The 14,599-nt window shown below is 30.1% G+C and overlaps 1 protein-coding gene across 3 annotated transcripts in view; it reads right to left on the bottom strand.

Moving 5' to 3' along the window:
• LOC118186865 (uncharacterized) overlaps positions 1-14,599 on the bottom strand; it is a 181,386-nt gene that overhangs the window by 44,866 nt on the left and 121,921 nt on the right. For all 3 annotated transcript variants that reach the window (XM_035357033.2, XM_035357036.2, XM_035357035.2), the window contains exons 2-3: positions 13,235-13,339; positions 3,888-3,930 (exon numbers count right to left, since the gene is read on the bottom strand). In XM_035357033.2, coding sequence (XP_035212924.1) covers positions 3,888-3,930; positions 13,235-13,339 — 148 coding nt within the window. The remainder of the gene's footprint in view (positions 1-3,887; positions 3,931-13,234; positions 13,340-14,599) is intronic.

The raw sequence follows: 14,599 nt of genomic DNA, 5'->3' as shown, positions 1-14,599 counted from the left end.
TTATATGCTACATAAGATGTCCAATAAATACTGCAAAATTCCCATAGCAATATTCCTCATTCTAAATTAATAAAGCTAGCTGAAGAACTATAACACTTTGAACAACAGTTTTGAAGGAAAACAAGCATGAAAACTTATTATGCTACCTAAATCCAGAGTAAGAAAATTAAATTAATTTAGTATTAAATATTATGATTCAGACTCACAAAATCTTTTTCTTCTCCCCCCCCAAAAGAACATAATTATGAAATGGTAAAGGTATAGAAAATAAAGAATACTTTTAAAGGAAAATTGAACTTTAAAAAAAAAAAAAAAAAAAAAAAAAAAAAAACTAGTGGGCAACTTTTACATTTCTATAATAATTCACAATTCATTAATTAATGAAATTTAATAAATTATTTATTATTATAAAGGACTCAAGATTACCAAATCATCTCTAAATATTGATCAAATAAATTTATCAGTTTATTTAAATAGTTAATGCATCATTATTATGGGAAAACACAAAATTCCCTTCTCAGATTTAGATGGAATAATGCATTGGTGCTTTATATAGGATAGGTGTCCGTTTATTAAGGGCTAACATAATTTCGACAAGCAGTATATTATCTATATAATATGAAGCAATTTATATATATATTTTTATGATAAAAACAAAGGTGATAAAGAATCAGTGGAAATATACCAAAGCTATTTTAGATGAAATTTAAGATGTACCACTATCAGCAAAAAATTCTTTATGATTACAACTATCACATCAGTGACTCTTCTGCATAATGTCTGAATTCTAACATTTACTTTGTTTATTGCTGACTGCAGTGCCAAAGGGCACAGGTTCGAATCTTTGAAAAGGCATGGATGTAATTTATTCGCCCCTTCACAGGAGACAAAAATGGCCCACCTATTAGGTGCTTGCATAATAAAAAGACCACCACTTTCAACTTAAGTAGTGGCCAGAGTTTATAAACAGCTAGAGCACACTGTTTGGGGACGGGACTTAACTATCAGGTTCTTACCTTTAAAAAAAGAGCTTGAGAGGATTTATTGAATGCTTTAAGTGTTAATCAATGCAGTATACAAGAAAAAAATTACAAGACCTTAAAAATGTCTAAAACAGGAAGAGTGGGAAAGATGCTAAACACCGGTAATTTGATCAAGAGAGCGTTTTTATGGTCCCCTCATAAAAAAAATATGTGTGAAGCACCAAATATGGCACTTTTGTTAAGTTAGCTAAGAAACTAGTGCATACATTTGGTCAACAACCGATTTAAATTTTGCTATGAAATTATATTGCTTAAATCTCGGCTGTCTTCAATATGAATTTTATTCACTGCTTGGCAAAAGTTAGTTACAAAAGGTAAAATAATGCATTTCAGGATATCGTAAAAAAAATCCCACCTCTGCTTCTTTGTCGATAAAGAAATTTTGTACAGTATGATTCTAAAGGATTGCTACTCTGCTGTGCTTCGTATTTCACCATTTAGCACTTCACACTTTTTCAGTTGTTTAAGTTTATGTGCCAATGTCTACATTTATGAAATTATGTTTATGATTTACATGGAAATGTTATATTGGAATACACAATGGATCTTTCATTTTAGTTATTTTTAATTGCTTTGCTGATTATTGTCATTGAATTATTAGTATTCTGAGATAAAAGCATTCATTGCTATCTCTGGAAATGCCACCAGATATCTACTGCTGAAGAAGATATGTCTAACTTAATTATGTTTAGTGTTATGTTAGTCACTTCCATTCACTTTGGCAAACTCGGATTTTTGTTTTTCTCTGTAATATTTCAGCAGAAACTTCACAAAAATAATTATTAAAATTTATTACAATAACCTTTAAAATTTCCAGCTAATTTTTACACCACTTGATCACGTTAATACTTCATTCCAAGAAAAACAAGTCTCAGAAGTGTGAGACAGTTGAGATGATTGATACCATATACTGGCTACATACATGTTTTTGTTTGTTTGTTTGTTTTATTTTGATGCTAAAACTTAATGACAATATCAAGTTCTAAATATGAATAAAAGTTTCATTTTGTGAGCAAATGATGTAATAATATTAAAATCATTTTCATTATAATGACCAATCATAACATCCTTATTAATCCATATCAGAAGACCTTATGTTACACAGCAATGCAGACAGCTTTTATCCAATCCTTGAATATGATTTCAATTAAATCTGGAACCTTTTAAGCTCTCCTCTTGAACGCTTACTTCCGGAGGCATCATGTTCTGTTTCCAATCCATATCTGCCAACTTGCTGCTGCTGCTTGTCTTCAAAAAAATTATTTTACAAGTCTATGAGTACCATTATGAAATTCTTTAAGAACAGGGTGCTCTAACTTTAAGTGTTGTCTTAAGGAAGAAAGTGTATCAACTACAGTCAAAAGTCTTTAATCCGGACTCGTCGGGACGTCGGCGATTCCAGATTATCAGTTTTTCCAGATTATAGATAATCAGTTTAAATCTGGTACGATGGCATGCAGAAATTATAAAATTAAAAATATGAAACCGTAATTTATGAAATAAAGAGCAATTATGATCTAAAGAGTAACAAAATTTAAAAAAAAAAAAAAAAAAGCTTAATATTTATTTGTTTACTTTATTAAACATTTCTTTCAACGCGCACATGCGTAAAGCATACATTATGCATAGTCGAAATTAGAAAATTGCAACCAGAAAACCATTTGATGTGTATTCGTGATATTTATAATGATGAAGAAATTGATTTAAATTATATCCGAGTACATCGAGATGAAACACTACATTTAGTGAGGAGTTATAGGCGGAATAAAATAAAAACATCTGCTCTGAAGATGAGGATAGTGTTGACAGATCAACTTCCAGTTCATTGCCTGCCGTGACTCCCCCCCCCCCCGCAGAGCAGCGTGAAACAGATTTCGGACACTTTCTTCATGTTTTTATCCATTTTTTTGCAGCAATTCCACTTTTTGTTTAATGGACATAGAAAAATGCTTTTGCTTTGTAGATTCTTTGGCAGCTCCAAAATTAGAAACTCTTTTTGACATATTCGAAACTTCAAACTTACTTTTTATAGAATTGCTCTAACAGTCTGCAAAAAATAATAAGACGGATCCAATTCGAAGATTAAGGAACAACGCAATCTGCAACATTAACTGAAATAGATAATTTTAGCCTAGCTTGTACTGTTTGTTATACATTAAACGCGCATGCGTAAACGTATTATGCGCATGCGCAAAGATATTTTGCGTAAACGAATTATGCATTTACGCATGCGCAGAAAGTTTGTAGCTTTGAGGTCCGGATTATAGATCATTCCGGATTATGGACGTCTGGGTTAAAGACTTTTGACTGTATAAATAAAAAGTAATAATTGGATTTGGCTATATCTGCAAATTTCTGCTTATGACATCAACAAGCTACTTCTAAGTTTTATAATGCAGAAACATCTCTAAAACTATTACAATGAGTTATTTTTATGTTAAATCTATTACAATGAGTTGAGTTATTACAAAGAAACATTTCCAAGTTGTTACAACACAGTAAACATCTATTTACGTACATAATATGCATTACCAATGATAATAAAATTAAACAAAATTTTCAATAATATTGTTAATCACATAATTTCTTCAACTTATTTCACCAAGAAAAATAAAAATTCTAAAGCAAAATTAGCTGATTTAATAATCAATTAATGAAGCGGTAATGCAACAAAATCAATGATTTAATTAGGAAAAAATAATCACTAAAAATAACAAAAAATTTCTCTTAAATTAGACAAAGAAATAAAAGCAAAAGTATATTAAAAAAATTTTATACTCTCACTTATATGAATAATATTTGCAAATGCATCACACACATAAAAATTAACAGGGAATGACTTACTTTTTACTTGCTTTTTTATGAGTTTAGTGGGATCAAGCCAATGCTAAAAATGGAAAAAGTTAGGTTTTTAGAAAAAAATGTATAATGAAGAACAATATAAAAGTAAATACTAAATTAATGCAAATTCAAATTGAACAGTTTGTTCCATTAAAAAAAAAAAAAAAAAAAAAAAACTGAATGAGAGCTGCTATACAGGAATTAAGAGAGAGAAAGCAGAGAAGAGAAAATATTTCCCATTTTTAAGTATTTAACAAGCTTTAAACTAGGCCGCAAAAGAATGACTTTAAACATAACTTATAAATGCACAGACAAGTTACCCAGCAAGTTTCTCATTAAAGTTCCAAACAAAACTACATAAAATCACTGAGGAAATGAGATTCAGTCCCATTACAAAATTCCATTGAAAAGAAAGCAATTCTTCTCTATCAGTTACAAAATAAGTAAATTTGGAGGGATTATGATACTCCAAATTATGATGAATTATAAGACTGATAAGAAATCTGAATACAGAAGTCCACTTTATTTAAGAGGTACTTAACTGGTTTGATGATTTGCCAAATAGATTTCTATTCTTTTCTAATTTGTCTATTGGAATATACGGATTTCAATATAAAATTTGATGATAATGAGAAAATAAAGAATGAAGGCATAATAGCTCATATGTTTGTATTCTTGATTGAGAAATCATAGATGATTGTTTCCTCCCAAGTGACTGGCTTCAAATTTATACTCCCTGGTTGAAGCTGGAAAGCTACTGCAGCATGGGTGACGATTGTGAATTTTAAAATTTTACTTAATTGTGGAACCTTTTTAACTGCATTGAATGGTAAGGTGAAACTATATTTATAGCTACTTAACAGCTTTTATTAAACAGGATTTCTTTATGCAATAAATCAGTACTACGGCTACTTTCTCACAATCACCACTGTGCAAACTTTCATGTGACGGATTACACATTTCTACTGAAGTTTTCACAAAAGATTTATTTCCAATACATAACTGTACACTGATAGCAGACAACGAGAATATATATTTTTAACTAAACATGTGACTTATAGTCTTAAACCTTTATTTTTTATCCATTAATTATAAAAATGAATTTCAGAATGCATACTATTGTCTATGAACAAGAATTATTCAGAACTTCATAAATAAATTTGTGCAATTCCTGATACTCCTAGAAAGGCTGCTGTTCAATGATTTAACAAACACAATTGCCTATATGCTCACCTTCTTCAATAAAGAGTTAAAACGATTCCTGAACTATGTTTCAGGTGATTTGTATCAACTTATGCCAGTTGAATATTTGTGTAGATGCTCTGAACTTACAGTTTTAAATAATATTGTGAAAATGTACTTAACCCTAAAACTGGTGCTCGAGCACTAAAGCTTGGCATTTTTGAACAAAAGCAACCAAACATGCAAAAAGCTTTGAATACATTTCAATGCGTATATGTAGGGAAAGAAAGAAAATTGGAAAAAAAAGTATATGTACTTTTTCTATATTAAATCCTTTAATGTTCAGTTTGTTTTGAGAAAAAACGCCCAAAATAAATTTTCTTTTTTAAACTGAAGACATTTTACTATTTCTTCTTCTCAAAATATTTATGTGATTATGGCAAAGCCTCGAGGGCTATCTGCCTAAGCGAAGGGATGGTTTTACAGAGGACTTCTAAGGGAAACTGGCTCTTATACATGTTACACATGGGGAAACACCCATTCGAGGGATTTGAACCTCAGACCCAACTACCAGTGTTTAGCAACTTTACCGCTCGGCCGCTGGTGAGCCTCTTTTCAAAATGAAAATTTGAATACATTTTGCTTTAGCAAACTCAACAAATTCTTGAAAACATTTAGTAAAGTCTCAATAGTACACATTTATGTCTAGTTTAGTAATAAAAATTTTTAAGCCGTCCAAATCACAATCAAGCATAAATTCTAATGGGCAATTATTAAACAATAAAATGTTTTTATTACACTGAAATAAAATAACTTTGCTAAAATACTAAAGGGAAAATTAAATAAAATGTCCATTTAAGAATAGAACGTTGATCCAATAACTCATAATTTTTTTAATTACATATTCCTATGCTAACGGCAGCCTGCCATTTGATAATGGAAGTAAGATTCCTGCACAACATTTCAAATATCTTTTATATCTCACAAGAATAAAAGTCTCGGTCATACAATAGTATATTATTTTTTCCATTAGTAATTAACTTTTCTCAACATATAAAACATTAAATTTTTACTCTGAATATATAAAGCACTAAATTTTATGCTTTGATATTTTATTTTTTTCATTAGCAATTAACTTTTCTCAACATATCAAGCATAGAATTTTTACTCTGAATATATAAAGTACTAAATTTTATGCTTTGCTATCTTATAAATTGTTTGTTTATAAACTTGGGAAATTAGTTTAAATTAATTGAAAACAATAGTTAAATAAATAAATTAAAAAACATGTTTCACTCACTTTTATTCATTTTTTCATTAGGTTAGTCAATAAACTTTTAAAGGTTATTGGAGTTCACCTCATTGTGCTGTCACAAACAGCCACCAAGGACATTGATTGTTTTCTGCATATTTTCCATATTGAAATTTCAATCTTTAATTAGATGTTTTTATGCAATATAATTAATATTTATTCATAATCAATAAATTAATAAAAATCTAATTCTACTTTTTTACAAGGTTTTCTTGTGTAATCAGGAAAAGGTGTTTTAACAATGAAAATAACATATATGATTTTATATTAAATTTAATTAGAGAAACAGCAACAGAAATACAGCTAAAATTGTTTTAAAGCTTTTATTATAATGCATAATTGTCAGTGAAATTTATTTTGTGCATGTATTTATATCCACAAAATAAAGTTCAATGACTGCACAGGAAAAAAAAAAAAAAAAAAAAAAAAAGAATTTACTGACATATACATATATATATACTGCATATTATAAACAGTACAATATTAGCCCAGGAATAAAGCTTATGAAAAGATATAAAATAATGAAACATAAAATAAGCAGACTATCTGGAGCAAGACATTTTGTACAGTAATTAAAACTTGTTCTGCAGAGTTACAAAAATAAATTGCAAGTTAAATTTCTTTCTTTAAAGTTATCTCCAATCTAAATGAGAGAATGCAATAGATCTGATTCTTTTAATAAAATAACTTTTAAATAAATCAAACTAAAAAAAAAAAAAAAAAAAAAAAAAAAAAAAAAAAAAAAAACTCTACAAAAATGTTTTTTGTAACATATTTGTTCACTATGTATTAGACCCACGAGCGGTAAAGACGCTGAACACTGGTAGTTCGGTCCGAGGTTCGAATCCCATGAACAGGCTGGCTGCATGGGCATTTTCGTGGCTTTCCCCATGTGTAACATATATAGGAGCCAGTTTCCCTTAGAAAGTCCTCCAAAAAGGCATCCCTACCTTTGGGCAGATAGCCCTTGTGTGCTTTGCCATAATTAAATAATCCAATTCAATCATTATGTATTATAAAAGCAAATGCATAGCTTTTAATCTGGTGTGGGATAATATTCATATGTCATTGTTACAGTAAGTCTTTTCAACAGGTATGAAGCATAGAAATCTAATCAATCCAAAATTATACATCAAAGGCAAATTCATAATGAAAACATTATGCCCAAAATACTTGAGAATCATCTTAGATGCAGAACTGAGACTCACAGAGCATGTCAAAACTTGTGCTAACAGAGCTTTGAAGAGATTAAGAATCATTAAAGTTTTTGGCAGAAAAAATTGGGGGAGCTTTTCCTGGGAAACTTAGAACAACCTACACCTCATTAATTAGACTAACAATGGCATATGCTTTTCCTATTCAGGCATGTGATTCTAAGACTGTCCAGGCTTGTGCTTCTATGACTGTCTTGGAGAAATTAGAAAGTGTCCAGGCAAAGGCTACAAAAACCATAACCGGTGTAGTATCTTTCACCAATATTTTAAAAGTAGTTCAAGAATGTGGACTCAAAAGCTTCAGGGAAAAAAAAAAAAAAAAAAAAAAAAAAAAAAAAGACAGTACAATGTAATAAAATTTACAAACAAGCTAAGAAGCTATGTACCAGAACACATCATTAGGAAACCTTTGAAATATTGCATTTGTCTGAAATGGTCATCTCCTTTGAAATTTGACAAAGATATTAGAGCAGTTCTCAACCTCAAGCACAAAAAAATTTTCTACCTTCTAAGAGAAAATTAGAGAATTAGAAGGTAGAATTTTCTACCTTCTAATTCTCATTTACTTCTAGGCTTTCTATGAACTCTACTTCGGTAGGTTGTCTAATCAACCTACCAGAGACACGCAATTAAAAGAAACTGATTGACATCATGAAAGTGAAAGGGATCAGGACCATTCAACAATATGTAAAAGGGGACTTTGTCCATGCTTATACAGGTAGTTTATCTGAGACAATCACTAATAAAGATTTTGGAGTATTCCTGACTACCCAGGCAATAGTACTTATCACCCCCCCCAAAAAAAGGCACTACAGCCATAGTCTCTAACTTGACTTGTGAAGTTCTGGCACTCAGCTTTGCTATCTTATAAATTGTTTGTTTATAAACTTGGGAAATTAGTTTAAATTAATTGAAATCAATAGTTAAATAAATAAATTAAAAAACATGTTTCACTCACTTTTATTCATTTTTTCATTAGGTTAGTCAATAAACTTTTAAAGGTTATTGGAGTTCACCTCATTGTGCTGTCACAAACAGCCACCAAGGACATTGATTGTTTTCTGCATATTTTCCACATTGAAATTTCAATCTTTAATTAGATGTTTTTATGCAATATAATTAATATTAATTCATAATCAATAAATTAATAAAAATCTAATTCTACTTATTTACAAGGTTTTCTTGTGTAATCAGGAAAAGGTGTTTTAACAATGAAAATAACATATATGATTTTATATTAAATTTAATTAGAGAAACAGCAACAGAAATACAGCTAAAATTGTTTTAAAGATTTTATTATAATGCATAATTGTCAGTGAAATTTATTTTGTGCATGTATTTATATCCACAAAATAAAGTTCAATGACTGCACAGGAGAAAAAAAAAAAAAAAAAAGAGTTTACTGACATATACATATATATATACTGCATATTGCAAACAGTACAATATTAGCCCAGGAATAAAGCTTATGAAAAGATATAAAATAATGAAACATAAAATAAGCAGACTATCTGGAGGAAGACATTTTGTACAGTAATTAAAACTTGTTCTGCAGAGTTACAAAAATAAATTGCAAGTTAAATTTCTTTCTTTAAACTTACCTCCAATCTAACTGAGAGAATGCAATAGATCTGATTCTTTTAATAAAATAACTTTTAAATAAATCAAACTTAAAAAAAAAAAAAAAAAAAAAAAAAATCTACAAAAATGTTTTTTGTAACATATTTATTCACTATGTATTAGACCCACGAGCGGTAAAGACGCTGAACACTGGTAGTTCAGTCTGATGTTCGAATCCCATGAACAGGCTGGCTGCATGGGCGTTTTCGTGGTTTTCCCCATGTGTAACATATATAGGAGCCAGTTTCCCTTATAAAGTCCTCCAAAAAGACATCCCTACCTTTGGGCAGATAGCCCTTGTGTGCTTTGCCATAATTAAATAATCCAATTCAATCATTATGTATCATAAAAGCAAATGCATAGCTTTTAATCTGGTGTGGGATAATATTCATATGTCATTGTTACAGTAAGTCTTTTCAACAGGTATGAAGCATAGAAATCTAATGAATCCAAAATTATACATCAAAGGCAAATTCATAATGAAAACATCATGCCCAAAATACTTGAGAATCATCTTAGATGCAGAACTGAGACTCACAGAGCATGTCAAAACTTGTGCTAACAGAGCTTTGAAGAGATTAAGAATCATTAAAGTTTTTGGTGGAAAAAATTGGGGGAGCTTTTCCTGGGAAACTTAGAACAACCTACACCTCATTAATTAGACTAACAATGGCATATACTTTTCCTATTCAGGCATGTGATTCTAAGACTGTTCAGGCTTGTGCTTCTATGACTGTCTTGGAGAAATTAGAAAGTGTCCAGGCAAAGGCTACAAAAACCATAACCGGTGTAGTATCTTTCACCAATATTTTAAAAGTAGTTCAAGAATGTGGACTCAAAAGCTTCAGGGAAAAAAAAAAAAAAAAAAAAAAAAAAAAAAGACAGTACAATGTAATAAAATTTACAAACAAGCTAAGAAGCTATGTACCAGAACACATCATTAGGAAACCTTTGAAATATTACATTTGTCTGAAATGGTCATCTCCTTTGCAATTTGACAAAGATATTAGAGCAGTTCTCAACCTCAAGCACAAAAAAATTTTCTACCTTCTAAGAGAAAATTAGAGAATTAGAAGGTAGAATTTTCTACCTTCTAATTCTCATTTACTTCTAGGCTTTCTATGAACTCTACTTCGGTAGGTTGTCTAATCAACCTACCAGAGACACGCAATTAAAAGAAACTGATTGACATCATGAAAGTGAAAGGGATCAGGACCATTCAACAATATGTAAAAGAGGACTTTGTCCATGCTTATACAGGTAGTTTATCTGAGACAATCACTAATAAAGATTTTGGAGTATTCCTGACTACCCAGGCAATAGTACTTATCACCCCCCCCCCAAAAAATGCACTACAGCCATAGTCTCTAACTTGACTTGTGAAGTTCTGGCACTCAGCAACAATAATAACGTAAATGTTCATCCTTTCGGACACAAATGCCATGGCCAATACCGACTGAAAGAATATTCAAATCCAACAAAGCACCAGCTCCATGAGATCAATGGAGATTGATTTATAATTATAATCATAGTCAGGCTTAGAACTGGCCATCACAGAGAATTGAAAATATGCATAGATGGTAAGAAAAACTACAGAAAATGTGATAACTGCCCAGACAGAGAATTGACAACTGCACATAATTTTGACTATCCATCCATTCTTGGTGAATTGTTAAAAATTGGAGTCTTATTTAAGACACCGAACCCATACAATTACAACATTTTGCAAATTGCCAGGGCTGTCATCTTCACCCATGGCACTATTTGAATAGGCTCTATGATAGACACAACACTAACAACAATGCCGATGATAAGTCCAAGGGATCTATAAATAAAATTCAACTTTTCGTTAATACTTTTTAAGTATAATTATCATTTACACAGATAAGTGAATAAAAGCATAATTTAAAATGGCTTTGTAACTTCATCAAAAATAATACAGGTTCTGCAAAGCATAACACTCTTCTAAATAAGCAAGAGAAGTCTTTAGGTAAAATATGATGCTTAGGTCTTGGTGATCTGTGCAATCAGCCAATGCACAATTAACAGTATATTTTGCAAATAAATAATAATGCTGTTTATTTCAGTGTTAAACCTCTTTGTATAGGATGGCACAAATGAACTGAATAAAGTAGCACTAAACATTCAGGTGTGTAATTCAATTATAGATTTTACAAAAATCTTACAAATTCATATAGAGAAAGAAAGAGAAAAAAATATATCACTTTTCAAATATAATGCAACTATTTCAGTTAAGAAATAAAGCCAACATTCTTGGAACCTAAAATATATTTATAATTATAAATGCGGTAGTGGATTAACACAGGGTAAGAATGATTTAAAAAATAATCAAAACGTTATATTAATATATAAGTATATCCTCCACGATCAACAAATTGAAAGGTCTCATTTATTTACATGACAATTAACATTTTTATTACTCAAGCCTTTTAAAATATACTTCCTATGCAAAGATCAAGATTATATTGATGCATTACATTGTTGAATTATGACAGAGTATTTGAAGACTAACTGGCCTTAGAGGTGAATTTTTTCTTCAAGAACTGTGAAAGAAAAGCCAACTTTATACATAGCATATGTTCCAGCATATACTGCACATCTATAATTTCAAGCTACATTTTTTAATTTTTTGGTATATTTGCCATATAACATGCACCCAATTTTTCACAAAGAAACCTAATACATACGTGTACAATGCTCTTATCTTTTGAGGTCACTTTTTTGAAGATTTCTCTTAGCCTTTCAAACAGTGGTACCGAAAACAATAAGGGGAACAACATATGTGTGGCTTGAACGTTTGAGGGAGTAAACGTTCGTGCAAAAAGGGTGGATTGTATTCAATGCAAATGCCCAAAAGAAAGCTATTTTAGGGTTTTGAGATAAGGGGTATATAATTTTAAGTATGAATACACTTCCAACCTCAATGAATTCACGGAATTAAGAGTTAGATGTTTTGTCTTTCTGTAGTCATTTGAAGGTGCGATTTTGAAGTGAAAAATCAAAAGCTTTAGTAAATTGCACTTGCTTTAGTTGAAATACAGTTGATCTAGTGTTCCTTTTAGTAGTAATGTCTCTCATGGGGGAAAGAAAAAAAAAAAAAAAAAAAAAAACAGTGCTGGTTTCAAATGCAAAGCCACACATTTGGTGAAAGATAATGAAAATCGTGCTGTAGTAAAGGTGATTATAATTTCTTTATGGATCAGAGTAACAATGATGGTGACGACAAAACAGAATTCGATGATGTGCCTGAGGATATAACAGAAGATGAAGATGACGAACTTTTCATGCTACCCAATAATGAAAATTTTTAAGTTCATAAGGTGTGTCATTTCTTTTAAATATACAGCATTTAGGTACACACAGAAAACAAATTTTATGTCATTCCTTATTTTTAAATCTATCATTTTTATTTGTGAAGCACCCATTAATTTTGATCTTATTTTTTGTATTGAAAGTGTGCATTATATGTCGGAATATATGGCGTGTATATATATATATATATATATATATATTGGACATAAAAAACAAATTAAAACTCATGCAGCCAGCCAGTTCAACTACCATTTTTTTAAATTATAATTACTAGTATTATTCTGTTGCTGTTGTTTGTAATTATTAGTATTATTCTGTTGCTATTGTTTCTGTTGCTGTTATTATTCTGTTGCTGTGTTTCTGGTTTTACTTATCTGACTATAGGTGAAACAAAATTTCACAGAAATTTCTTCAGGAAATTGTTACACTTTCAAAAAATTAAAGAAAAAAATATATATTTAAAATATATTAATATAAATCATCAAAAAATCTAGCATACAAAAGCATGATATTATAGTTAATATGAGTGATAAGTAAAATAACAATGGCAAATACAATTAAACCAGTATTTACCTTTATTACAAATGCATCACTTGTAGTAAACTAAATAAAATATAACATTATTTTTAATTTTAATAAATAACTATATTTTTAACGGCACTGAATTTAAAATAAAATATAATATTTACCTGCACATGATTAGCATCTGTGAATTGTAAACCAAAATAGTCTTTTTCAGTCAGATCTATGTGGTAAAATACTTGTTCATACAAGGCACTGCCCAAGTCTTTTTTCTGCAAGGTGGAGGAAAACAAAATGATTATTACAATTCATTTTGAAGGCAATTATTTCAGCAAAAAGAATGCCACTTTTAAAAGGCAGAAAAATGAACATGAAATAAGAATAACCTTCTTTTAAACAGAAATATGGTATAATGTATTTCAGCTCAAATATTACTAATATTTTCCTTTAAAGGATTATACAGTCAAAAGTCGTTAATTCGGACACCCATAATTCGGAATAATCTATAATCCGGACCTCAAAGCTAAAAACTTTCTGCGCATGCGCTGCATTGACTCATGCGCATAGGCGTTTACGCGTGCGCGTAAGACCTTTTACGACTGCGCATATGAGTGTGTGCAAGCGCAGAATACGTTTTTGCGTGCGCGTTTTATGTATAATGGACGGTATAAGCTAAAATTATCTAATTATCTATTTCAGTTAATGTTGACGATTGTGTTGTTCCTTAATTTTCGAATTGGATCCGGCTTATTATTTTTTGTAGACTGTAAGAGCAATACTATAAAAATAAACTTGAACTTTCGATTATGTCAAATAGAATTTCCGATTCTGGAGCTCCCAAATGATCGTACAAAACAAAAGTACGTTTCGATGTTCATCAAACAAAAAGCAGAATTGCTGCAAAAAATGGATAAAGACATGAAGAATATGACAGAGAGGTTAGTGAAAACGAAAAAATTTTGATTGACAAATTAGTCGGTATTCTCGGCACAGCAATTAACGGGACTTGAACAGTGGAACTTTGTAACTGAACAAGAAATTATGTCTGTTTATAAAATTAAAGAGAAAGTATTATCACATAAAACAAAGCAACTTATATTGAAAGAAATGTTTAATAAAGTAAACAAATAAATATTAAGCTTTTTTTTTTTTTTTGTAAATTTTGATACCCCTTTAGATCATAATTGTTCTTTATTTCATAAATTACGGTTTCATATTTTTAATTTTAGAATTTCTGCATGCCATCTTACGAGATTTAAACTGATGATCTATAATCCGGAAAAATCGATAATCCGGAATCGCCGAACTGCCGACGAGTCCGGATTAACGACTTTTGACTGTATTTCTTTTTTAAATGCAAATTAAATCCATCCTACAAAAATAACACCTTAATGTATTGCTACAAAATATTACACAATTAAAAATACTAAAGTACATAAATTGCATTTCCTCAACCATAAAACAGTATTTTCATTAAAATACCCTTTTTGAAATCAATAATCGTTTTATAGGGGCAATATAATATTTAAAGA

This window comes from Stegodyphus dumicola, chromosome 2 (genome assembly GCF_044657685.1).
Source record: "Stegodyphus dumicola isolate Sdum_Otavi_A_Nest chromosome 2, ASM4465768v1".
Taxonomy (NCBI): domain Eukaryota; kingdom Metazoa; phylum Arthropoda; class Arachnida; order Araneae; family Eresidae; genus Stegodyphus; species Stegodyphus dumicola.
The sequence above is the reverse complement of the archived record's forward strand: the minus strand, read 5'-3'. Positions and strand labels throughout refer to the sequence as shown.